The 12,742-nt window shown below is 38.3% G+C and overlaps 1 protein-coding gene across 1 annotated transcript; it reads right to left on the reverse strand.

Annotated features, from left to right (window-relative positions):
- Positions 1-1,286: 1,286 nt before the first annotated feature.
- On the reverse strand, positions 1,287-4,635 carry LOC127097692 (guanylate kinase 1). Its single transcript, XM_051036185.1, has 10 exons — positions 4,351-4,635; positions 4,025-4,053; positions 3,465-3,572; positions 3,272-3,345; positions 3,065-3,191; positions 2,381-2,743; positions 2,141-2,262; positions 1,931-2,066; positions 1,699-1,838; positions 1,287-1,620 (listed from the first exon to the last, which is right to left on the reverse strand). Exons 2-10 carry the CDS (start codon positions 4,025-4,027, stop codon positions 1,527-1,529), a joined length of 1,167 nt encoding a protein of 388 aa, XP_050892142.1. The 5' UTR covers positions 4,028-4,053; positions 4,351-4,635; the 3' UTR covers positions 1,287-1,526.
- Positions 4,636-12,742: the final 8,107 nt, after the last annotated feature.

Consider the following 12,742-nt stretch of genomic DNA (forward strand, 5'->3'; position numbering starts at 1 on the left):
TCCTTTACCATGTCATAACATACTCAATTTTAAGAGAGGACAAAAAAAAACTCAAGAATATTCAAAACGAGGGACCTAAAACCTGGTTTTTCTAAGGGGACTAAAAGTTAGAAAATTTAAAGGGGGATCAAAACTACATTTAAGCCTTACATATTTAAGTAGGCGTATAAGTGGATCATAAAAATCGATTAAATTGATAGCGAAGGGAAGATACAGTTCACCAAATTTGAACTGAAGACGAATGAAACAGGTCATGTGGAATACATTTTATTGTTACGTGTGAAAGGGTCTGATTGAAGTGGACGAGAAGATTGAAAGATTTGCCGACGATATTATCAATATGTTACAACGTTCTGAACTACTCGTTTATAACTACATGTAATGTTAAATTTATATTAACAAGTATCTATGTAATGTTGAGTGTTTTAATTTAATGTCAAGTTATTTATATTAACAAGTATCTATGTAATGCTGAGTGTTTTAATTTAATGTCAAGTTAGTTTTCTTTCTAGATCTTACTCATATTGTCTTTGTTTCTGTCTTTGTTTCTGCTTTGAATCTGGACTACTTTCGAATATGCGTCTCCGAAATATATCAAAAAAACATTCGAAAATGCAATTCCGAATAAAATTTATATAAAATTTGAATATCTCACTCGTTGGCGTTCAATTTTGTGGAAGATGACTGCAAACAGAAATATATCTCTAAAAATTGATAACATTTTTTATTTTTCCGCCTGAGAGAACCTATAAGGGTGGGAAAAATTGTCTTTACCAAGTGGCCTTTCACTCATTTTCATTTAGGTAATAATTATTCAAAGCACTTACTCAACTTTATTATATTATTTAAAACACTTACTCAACTTTATTATATTAACAACTCATCTTAGTTTTGACTGCAGCCATTTTTTTCCTCAAGCTTTTCACTTGCAGACTTTTAAGTTAAATTTGAAAGCTCAAAATATAAAGGTTTAGAATTTTTAGAGAGAAACTTTAGAAATGAAAACTCATACTTTTTTTTCGAGGGATTTTGAAGGGGAGAAGAATGGAGGGTTTAAATATTGTTTTCCCTTTGTTTGAGAGTGTTCAAAAAGGGGGAAACAATTTGTCATCTTCACCATTTCCTAATTATTTCTCCTATAAAATGTTTGGTCAATTTTTTTCTCATAACTGAAGAATTTTTGTTAAAGATGCCTCATGTAGAACAAAATAAAATTGCTAAAAAAATCAATACCATTGCTAAAATGACAATCACAATACCCACATAGGCTTTGATGGAGACCAAAATTTCAATGAATTTATATCAATTTCACCAATATTTTGCTTAATGGAATAAACTATCGCCGCAAAAATGATAAATAATCTCTCACTCTGTAGGGAACTCCCCGAATCAAAATCATTTGTCATAAGAATCAAAGACATGAAGAAAAAAAATTCAGAAATGAACCTAATGCCTCATCGAGTGTCGCATTTTCTGAAGTTTATCATCTGTATCAAAGGAGAAAAAACCAGGTCAGTCAGCAAAACTCATTGAATGTGAAGTTGTTCCATCCGAATGAAATCCAACCCTCTTGTCCTGCCAGGTGCACCGCCTTCAAGCGAGGACACGTCTAACATTATTCTGTTCAGAAAACACAAAGTTAGTGCTTGATCTATTACTCTTGATTGCTAATAAGTAAATGTGTTTCACAGTGCTTACATGTTCTCTAGTTCTAAAGAGTTGTCGTATATGATGATTCTGTCATCAAGTTTGCATACTGAATAATCCATTGGGAGATTGAACTCTCTTGCAGCTGGATTAGGTGGAGGAGTGACATAACCATCAAGTCCCAATAATTTCTGTCCAAGTGAATATGTATATCAGGATGTTTAACCGTTTAAAGAAAACGAGTTGATGCAAGGATGTTTGCATGAAGGAATCTAAGAGTTACCTTTAGACTATCATAGCACTCGGCAAGTTTGTCATTGTATAAGATGAAATCAAATATGCCTGATGACTTCCCTTGCTCAATCTCGGCCTGAGCATTTCGTAATCGTTTTAAGACCTGCTCTTCTGTCTCCGTTCCTCTGCTCAAAACATTTAGGATTTAGACTCATTTGAGAGGGGTAACAGGCATGTGTAGGAAGAAGCTATTACTCACCTTTTACGAAGACGCCTCTCCAGTTCTTCCATTGTCGGGGGACAGATAAAGATGAATATCGCTTCGAGAGAACTAGCCCTCACTGATCTTGCCCCTTGAACATCAATATCGAGAATACACCTCTGAACATGATCCAAAAATTAAAAAGATTCATTTGAACAAAGTGAGAAGTATAGGTATGCTAACAGTTCAACATTTTAAATAATACCGAGGCATGTGAGTAAAGTAAAAGGAACTTACTTTCCCTGCATCCGATACCATTTCAACAGCCTCGACACTGGTCCCATACAGATTACCATGCACAGAAGCAAACTCGAGAAACTTTCCATCTTTGATCTCTTTCTCCATAATACTCTTCTCAGAAAAATGATAATGGACTCCATCTTTCTCCATACCTCTTGCGGCACGGGTTGTGTGGCTCACAGAGAAACCAAACATGGATGGAAATTCCTTCATGAGCTTTGATATCAATGTTCCTTTACCTACTCCAGAAGGACCACTAATAACAACAGGCTTCTCAACATTTCCTATCACACCCTTACTCCATGCAACAACCTCAGTCCCCAATTTCTTTTTCTGTCGCCTGACATATTGAGTGTCTACCTACCAACATTACAAAAATGAAAACTTTGAAATCAATTAGGCCATTTAACATCAGAATCTACTATAGCTTCTGAGCATTGGCAAGCGTGAACTGTGAGTCACATAAAATTGCGGTTTGTTCAAATTATGCAATGTATCAGTGCTATAACGCCGCTATAGATGCTAAATGAAAGTATTTTTGTACTAAATTACGAATCACACTATGCTATAGCACTACAGTGCAGCTATAGCCGCTGTTTAACAACACTGCTACGGAGATTCTATGCATTAATAGCTCTTTATGTGGGATTAGATTAAGGACTTTGGTTTGAAAGCACTAACCTCCAGAAACCATGTATGATCATCTGGCTTAGGATTCTTCTTAAGAACTATGATTCGGTCTTTCAATAACACCACTGAGTGACCTTCACATGACAAAGGTTTAGTGCCTAGCACAGTTGGATTAACCCTACAAATTAAAATCGATATAAGCAACAAAAGCATGAAAGAGAAAAAAAAATGCAATCAAACAAGAAGCCTTTGACTGACCATTCTCCAAGACACTTGTCGAAAATTCGAACATCAATGGACAGAGTTTCACTATCAGCTCCACCAATGACATACTGTTAAAGAAACGAAGGTCCGTCTTTCGTTTTAAATAGAGGGTTGATTATGTAAAAATGTAATCCATAAGTAGATCATATTGAAAGTTGATGTTCATTGTCTAATACACGATCAATACCGTTTTATTGCCAATGGTGGTAGATGTTTGGAAAGTTCCATCTTTTAATTCAGAACCATTACTAGCTCCATTCTGCTGGTCTTGATGAATGAGTGTTGGTGCTCCTCCCTGTTGATCATAAAAGGGTTTCATAAATCAATTCAAATCATTAGCTAAATGCATTCCAAATTGTTTTTCGCGTGTTTGGTTCTGCACGAAAAGAATTGATTTTGAATGAATGATTCTGTAAAATTGTTTCTAGTTAAAATTGAGTTGAAGGTAAAGTGATTTATGTATAAGTGAGTTGAACATTAAATTTCAACTTAAAAATCACGTTTAAACTCAAAAACTACAAATTCTAGCTTCAAACATAATCAATTCTGGAGTCAGAATCAATTCAACTTTAAAAAAAACAAACACCTCAAAATCATTTCCAAAATCAATTCTACAACTCTAGAATGCTCTTCTAGAAAGCTTAAACCAAACATACAATCAATTCTACACCTTTAGAACGCTCTTCCGAAAGCTAAACCAAATATACACAATCAGTCTAATTGTCGAAGGGAAGTAGATATACTTACCATAGAGAAATATTCTCCTGAATTCAATCCTAACCAAAATGCATAAACAAAAAGGTTAACATTAAGATATATCAATCAACAATATATGAAAACTTCAATTCTAAAGGAATAAAAGCCAATAAGATTTTATATAGTTCATAAACCAGAACAAGGTTTTTTATTCAATGGTTTTGTGATCCACACACATTGGTATGTATTGAAAATCTCTCTAATTGAACATGTTAACTTGAAGAAGAAAAAATTACCTATATAAAATAATTCAAGAATAAGAAAAGGATAATAAGAATGGCTAAAAAAGGTGAAACATTAAAGAGATTTAGTAGTACCAGAAAAGAACAAACTGTGTTTGGTCTTTTTGGGAGGTGACAGGTTTAACTTTGTTGTCTTCACCTGTTAACAATACTCGAGATTAAAAATTATTTTGTCTTTGAATGCTTAGAAATTGGGGAAGAAAGGAATGAGGAGAGAGTGGCGGAAGAAGAAGAAGAAGAAGGTATAAGAAAGAAGAGACTGGGCTTTCATATTTGTAGGCGCAATGAGAGAAACAGGGTTTTTATTGGATCTCGTTTGATTCATTAACCGGGAACACCGCATTTCGTTTTCTTGAAATGTGCTCATCAATTTATTTTTTATTTTTGTATTAAACAAAAAATTTGCTATTTATTTAGACCAACAAAATGATTTTTTTATTTATGAGGAGGGCCGAAGCCCAAACAACAACACACTACATTACATGATAAACAAAAGTCTTATGAGCATTCTACTGAACAAGTTTATCCAAAAAGGGGAGACAATTAACAAAATTACAGTTATTAGGAGTCATAAAGAGACTAAACTTAATAAGATGATCTGCACACTTGTTAGATTCGTTGAGAATGTGCTTAATACGAAAATCATACAAGTTTTTCAAGTTGTCTTGAATTCTGCGAACCATACTCGGATCAGATTTGTTGTTGAGCTTTGAGCTAAAAATGAGTTTAACAACTTCCAAAGTTATCAACCTGAAACTCAAATTTATTAAATCTACACCTTTGAGTCACACAAATGCCTTTAAGCACATCCCACATTTCAGCATAGAGGGCATTACAGTTACCAATATTCTTAGCAAATCCATCAATTCAATCACCTTTGTCATTCTGGATGATGCATCCACAACCAACTATGTACTTATTGCTAACAGCTCCATCAGTATTGACAGTTAGTCAACCTTCAACAGCAGGTACCCACCTAGTATGAACTCTGAACTTAGTCTGGTGCACTGATCGGTCACCATTTCCATTGAATTCCCGTCGTTAATCCGACATATTTTCATCACTTTGGTAAGATTTATGTGTGTTTTTAGTTGCTTTGGAGTCAATTATCATGTTTTGTTGATTTGGTATCGCATTGCATTTGATTACAAGTTTATGTCAAAAAGATATCGTTTATGCTTCGTTTGGTAGTGTCATTGTTACAGGTCATTGCACAGGTTTAAAAGCAAGAATGGTGAAGTTATGGACACTCTGAAAGGCAAAAATATGAAGAAACAGCAGGTCAACACGGGCACCCGTGTGCCACAATACTGCCCGTGTTGTTGGTCAGGCAGGGCAAGAGAGGAGAAGAAAAACAGAGATCGACACGGGCACCCGTGTTCCACCACACGGCCGTGTTGATTAAAACAGTGCATCAACACGGGCACCCGTGTGTAGGAACACGGCCCGTGTTGTTGCCTCTGTAGCTGATGCTGAAAATAATTAATTATGGTGATCAACACGGCCACCCGTGTGGTGACACACGGCCGTGTTGATTGGACGCAGCATGGAAAACCTAATTTTTGCCTTGTGAACCGATTCTGCTCATTAAGGGTAGTTTGGACCTTTTGCTTGGAAGAAAGTGATCTGAAACTATAAGAAGGCCTGGAAGAGAAAGAAGACATTACCTTTTGACAGACGAACGAACGCATTGCATTGGAGAAGATAGCGAATACGACGGATTTGAAGACGGCGAGATTCAAGGGTATCAACCATTGAAGATCAAACTCTCCTAATTCTTTGTAATGTCTAATCTTTACTTTATGAGTTCTTTAAGTACTATGAGAGGCTAAACCCCCTGATGCTAGGGGGTGGTCCTGATGTTATCGTAGGTTATGGCTTTGAACAAATGATTTCTTGATTACTATGTTACGTATTTCAATTCAATTGTGTGATGTTATTATGCGTTTGTATCGGACAAATACAAATTGATCTATGACTTTCAATAACAGGATTGTGATTGTTAGGGTTTTCACACAATTGGGTTTATGAATGCATCATCTAGGACTAGTAACTTTCGTAAATCACCGTAAACCTTGATATTTTGTATGATTAAAACCAATGATTAATTGAATGGACATTTGAGTAAGAATTGGTAGTTTAATAGTTTCTTCCTTAAGGACTTAAGTAAGAACATTCTGAGGTTAGGTGATTGAATGTTTCATATGTATTAAGGAAATCTTGACTGAATTCATAACCGGGTAACTCAACCACTCACCCTAGCATCTTTTATCTTAATTAATTTGTTTTTACTATTTTCGTGTTCACTATTTCAAAACAACCAAACCATTATCTTTTTGTTCTGATAGAATCCAATTAAAATAAGTATTTCCTACGCAATCCTTGAGATTGATACTTGGAAATAAAACTCCTTATTACTACATCGGTAAAAATAGTACACTTGCTATTTTTCCGATCAAGTTTTTGGCGCCGTTGTCGGGGATTGCCAAACTACATATTTCAATTTCTATTCTATCGAAATTTTGTTGCTTGCCAACCAAAATCTTATCTGTGACAATTTTGTTATTCAATTCTAATCTTTGTCTAACTTGTTTATGCGAGGTAAGGCCTCGGCGGATTTTCCTTTTGACGCAGATCCAGAAAGAACTCTTTGCGCTAGACTCCAACAAGCAAAGAGAAAGAAACTGGAATTAGCAGAGAAAGCGGAGGAAGAAGTTGTTTCAGTGCACTCAGAGAATTCAGATTCAGACACGGAAACAGTTCCTGAAATCATGGCTACTAATCCACCACCACCAGAGAGACTCCTCGGTGACTATGGTGGAACCAACACCCCGGGTGGTCGTATGACAATTGTCAACCAACCAGTTACTGTGGAACAATTCCAGCTCCATCCCAGCACCATTAATCAACTCGAAAGAAGGTCCTTCTCTGGAAGAGTGAATGAAGATGCCAACAAGCATCTGCAAAGATTTTTAACCATGAGCACAACACTGAAAATGCCAGGACATAGCGAAGAAGTAGTCCGACTTCGTATGTTCCCATTCACTTTAGCAGATGAGGCTGAAGAGTGGTTCTATTCCTTACCCGCTGGTAGTATCACTACATGGGAGCACATGGAAACAACATTCTTGCAGGAGTATTTTCCCGCATCTGTGTCATTGCGGAAAAGATATGAGATCCTAAACTTCAAACAGAAGGAGGGTGAGTCACTAGGAGATGCCTACAAACGATTCAAGAGAATCCTAGTGGCTTGTCCTACTCACAACATGGATGAAATTGAACAAATGTAAATGTTTGTCAATGGTCTTCGAATTCAAACAAGACAAATCCTTGATTCAGCAGCTGGTGGCTCAGCCAACTTTGCAACAGCCACCGGTATGAAGAAGATAATTGAAGCTATTGCCTCGAACGAGTATTTAGAGTTATATGACAGGGTATCAAGCAAATCTGCAGTTATTGACTTGAAGCTTGAAACAAATAAACAGGTGAAAATTGAAGAAGTTGTTGCTACAGAGGTAGAGAAAAAGTTGAGAGCACTAAACATAGGTGCTCAGAAAGTGGCTCAAGTGAAACAGGCACCGAGTGAAGTGTGTGACATTTGCAATGGACCACACAATACTGTTCATTGTTTTGCAACACCGCAACAGATCGAAGATATAAAATTTTTAAAGCAGAACAATCCCTACTCTAACACATACAATCCGGGGTGGAAAAATCATCCCAACTTCGCATGGAAAGATCAAAAAGGGAACGTGCAACAGCAGGCACAGGGTCAATATCAAAATCAATATCAGCAACAGCAACAACAGGTACCTAAGAAGGCAGATTGGGAGATCGCAATTGAAAAAATGGCAGCTCACAACATCCAATTCCATGAGGAGACTCGAAATAATCAGAAAACACTACAACATCCATAAAAAATCTTAAAATTCAGATGGGTCAAATTGTCCAACAGTTAGCTTCAAACTCCCATGCACCTGACACACTTCCTAGTGGGACAATTGTTAATCCCCGTGATCAAAGTCACATTAAAGTTGTGGTCACCAGAAAAGGAAAGGCTAAGGAACCATAAGTTGACGAATAGGTTGAAGAAGAGGGATTGTTGGAAGTTGACTTGGAGATTAGAGAAGAGCCAAAACAAACTGAAGAAGGGGTAGTCAAGCCGACAAGCCAGCAAGAGAAACAAAAATCAAAGATCATTCTTCCTTTTCCGACAAGAACAAAGAAGAAAGATCTCCATGATTTTTTTTTTTGAGAAATTCTTAGAATTATTCAAGAAGCTCGAGATCAACACACCTTTTGCTGAAGCTCTGGAACAGATGCCAATCTATGCCAAATTCATGAAAGACATCATATCAAAGAAAAGGTCGACCGACAGCGAGCCAGTCATGCTAACTGAAACTTGTAGTGCTATTTTGCAGGGCCTAAAAATTCCAATGAAGAAAAAAGATAGAGGTGCAGTCACTATTCCTTGTAGCATTGGAGATAGATCCTTCAAAAAGGCACTGATCGATTTGGGAGCAAGTGTGAGTTTAATGCCCCTCTCAATTTACAAAAAACTTGAGTTAGGGGAGGTGCAGGATACTCGCATGACACTGCAGTTTGCGGATCATTCCATGAAGAGACCCTATGGTATAGCAACAGATGTTCTGGTGAAGATTGATAGATTTGTATTCCCGGTGGATTTTGTGATACTCGAGATGCCGGAAGATGAGGAGATTCCTCTCATATTGGGAAGACCTTTCCTGGAAACGGGAAGATGCATGATAGATATTGAGGAAGGAACCATGACCCTCAAAGTTTATGATGAAAAGCTAAAAATTGATGTGAGGGATACTATGAAATTCAAGGATGACGAAGGGGCGAGTAAAAGTATTGAAGTGTTAGATACAGTTTTTGCTCAATCTATGCAGATTACAACACCCAGGCTTCCTTTGGAGAGATTTTTGAGTTTATCTATTGTTGAGGATACTGAAGGAATGGATGAGAAAGAATCCGAAGTGGTAGAAATGTTAAAAGAACAACCGCCTTAGGTTCGTTCCCGACCGCAACGGTGGGAGGAGCTTCGACCTAAAACATCTTCAGAATCAAAACAGGATATAAAAAAGGGGATAGAGTTGAAACAATTACCAGAACATCTCAAATATGTTTTTCTTGACAATGAGGAAAAATGTCCAGCAATCATCAATTCAGGTTTGAGAGAGACCCAAGAAGGAGAGCTAATCAAAGTCCTAAAGAAATACAAGGGTGTTATTGGGTGGGCGATGGACGATTTGAAAGGAATCAGCCCGACAATGTGTATGCACAAGATTTTGATGGAGGATGATCAGAAACCGGTCGTCCAACCTCAAAGAAGATTGAATCCAGCTATGAAAGAAGTTATTCGCAAGGAGGTTGTGAAACTTTTAGATGCGGGGTTAATTTACCCAATATCTGACAGTTCGTGGGTGAGCCCAGTTCATGTGGTACCAAAGAAGGGAGGGATAACTGTGATAAAAAATGAGAAAAATGAGTTGATCCCCACCCGTACTGTTACAGGATGGAGAGTGTGTATAGACTATAGAAGACTGAACACTGCTACAAGGAAGGACCATTTTCCTTTACCTTTCATCGATCAGATTTTGGAAAGATTGGCAGGTCATGATTTCTACTGTTTTCTGGATGGGTACTCAGGGTACAACCAAATTGCGGTGGCACCTGAGGATCAAGAAAAAACAGCATTCACATGCCCATACGGAATCTTTGCTTATAGAAGAATGCCATTTGGTTTATGCAACGCACCTGCAACATTTCAGAGGTGCATGACATCCATATTTTCCGATATGCTTGAAAAGCACATGGAAGTGTTTATGGATGATTTTTCGGTTTTTGGATCTTCTTTTGAAAATTGTTTGTATAATCTGTCACTTGTGCTGGAAAGGTGTCAACAAACCAATCTAATTCTGAATTGGGAAAAGTGTCACTTCATGGTGAGAGAAGGGATAGTACTAGGTCATAAAATTTCCCATCAAGGGATAGAAGTTGACAAGGCAAAAGTGGAAGTGATCGCCAATCTCCCTCACCCGGTGAATGAGAAAGGTATACGGAGTTTCTTGGGACATGCAGGATTCTATCGTAGGTTCATCAAAGATTTCTCCAAGATCGCAAAACCTTTGACTAGCCTGCTTGTGAAGGATACTCCATTTCTGTTTGACAAAAAGTGCAACGAAGCCTTCGAGACTCTGAAAAATAAATTGGTGTTTGCCCCTATAGTGATCTCGCCTGACTGGTCTCTACCCTTTGAGATAATGTGCGATGCGAGCGATATAGCAGTAGGGGCAGTCTTGGGGCAAAGAAAAGACAAACGCCTCCACGTCATCTACTATGCTAGCCATGTGTTGAATCCAACTCAGATGAATTATGCAACCACAGAGAAGGAGTTACTGGCTGTGGTTTATGCCTTTGACAAATTTCGGCAATACTTGTTGGGAACAAAGGTAATTATTTATACTGACCATGCTGCGTTGAAATATCTTTTTTCTAAATAGGACTCGAAGCCAAGGCTCCTCAGATGGATCTTGCTGTTGCAAGAATTTGACCTTGAAATTCGAGACAAAAAGGGGTGTGAAAACATTGTTGCTGACCATCTGTCCCGAATGTCTCTGATTGAAGAGACGGAAGAGGAACACCCCATAAAGGACGAGTTTATAGATGAAAGAATCCTCGCGGTGGTGGGTGTTCCTTGGTTTGCGGACTATGCAAACTACCTGGTAGGTGGTATAATTCCTGACGACTTTGATTATAACAAAAAGAAAAAGTTTCTTCATGATTGTAGGTTTTATTTGTGGGACGAACCATTCTTGTATAAGAAAGGGGTAGACGGACTAGTTCGTCGATGTGTCCCTGAGGAAGAACAAAATGAAGTCTTAAAGGCTTGTCATGACTCAGATTATGGGGGGCACTTTAGTGGAAACAGGACAACCGCAAAAGTCCTCCAATCCGGGTTGTACTGGCCTACGTTGTTTAAGGATGCCCAAGTCGTTGTGAAGGAATGTGACAGATGCCAACAGACAGGAAATATTTCTAGAAAGAATCAGATGCCTCAAAAGGGCATGCTTGAAGTGGAATTATTTAATGTTTGGGGAATAGACTTTATGGGGCCATTTCCACCCTCATTTGGAAAAAATTATATTCTGGTGGTTGTGGACTACGTCTCCAAATGGGTGGAAGCCGTAGCTCTCCCCTCTAATGACGCTAGAGCAATGGTAAGCTTCCTTAAACAAAATATCTTCTCAAGATTTGGTGTGCCTCGAGCACTTATCAGTGATGAAGGAACACATTTCTTGAATAAGCTCATGGAGAACTTATTGAAGAAATATAATGTGAAGCACAAGATTGCCACACCATATCATCCCCAAACGAGTGGGCAAGTTGAAGTGTCTAATCGGCAAATTAAAAAGATTTTGGAAAAGACAGTGAGTGCTTCACGAAAAGATTGGGCAATCAAATTGGATGACGCGTTATGGGCGTACCGAACCGCTTTCAAAACACCAATTGGCATGTCTCCGTATCAGTTGATTTATGGTAAGGCTTGTCATCTTCCTCTGGAATTGGAGCACAAAGCCTTTTGGGCATCCAAGTTCTTAAATTGTGACCTTGAAAAAGCCGGTGAATCCCGAATTCTTCAACTTCACGAGTTAGAAGAATTTCGTAATCAGGCATATGAGAATGCAAAGATGTACAAGGAGCAAACACGGAAGTGGCATGATTAGAGAATCATCAGGAAAGATTTCTGGGAAGGACAACTGGTATTGTTGTTCAATTCGCGGCTCAAGTTGTTTCCTGGGAAATTAAAGTCCAGATGGTCCGGGCCATTTGTTGTGCATAAGGTTTTTCCCCATGGAGAAATAGAGATTAAGAACCAAAACAATGGAGATATATTCAAGATGAATGGCCAGAGGCTGAAGCCATATTACAGAGGCCAACAACCTGGATTGATTGACCATATGCGCCTCGCCTAATGAGGTGGGCAACCGTCGAGCCATGCGACGTTAAACGAAGCGCTTCGTGGGAGGCAACCCACGTGTTCGATTGCTAACTTATTTTGTTTTTTTTCTTTTCTTTTCTGTATGGGTGTGAAATATTGTTGCAGGTAAGGAGAAAGGATGCCATAATCATAATCACGTCTCAGCGACAGGATGCCAGACCAAAGAAGCATTGCCGAATTCAGAAATTGAGAAAAACAGGGCATCCACACGGCCACCCGTGTGCTGACACACGGCCGTGTTAATCTAAACAATGGGTTAACACGGGCGCCCGTGTGGTGACACACGACCGTGTTAATTAAAATAGTGTATTAACACGGGCGCCCGTGTGCAGGAACACGGTCGTGTTGTTTGTAACGGGTAAATTTTTCAAAATTTTTGATTTTGGGTATTTTCAATATTGGGCCCCACTTGCTATTTTATCTCTTCTCCACCATTCATTC

The sequence above is a fragment of the Lathyrus oleraceus genome, chromosome 6 (assembly GCF_024323335.1).
Source record: "Lathyrus oleraceus cultivar Zhongwan6 chromosome 6, CAAS_Psat_ZW6_1.0, whole genome shotgun sequence".
Lineage (NCBI taxonomy): Eukaryota > Viridiplantae > Streptophyta > Magnoliopsida > Fabales > Fabaceae > Lathyrus > Lathyrus oleraceus.

What these genes read in the sequence shown, in the direction of transcription:
- LOC127097692 (XM_051036185.1), bottom strand. An exon ending in AGTGCTATGATAGTCTAAAG is followed by an intron (nt 1,839 to 1,930) that starts GTAACTCTTAGA and finishes TCACTTGGACAG; the next exon opens with AAATTATTGGGACTTGATGG. An exon ending in TCTTTAGAACTAGAGAACAT is followed by an intron (nt 1,621 to 1,698) that starts GTAAGCACTGTG and finishes TTTTCTGAACAG; the next exon opens with AATAATGTTAGACGTGTCCT.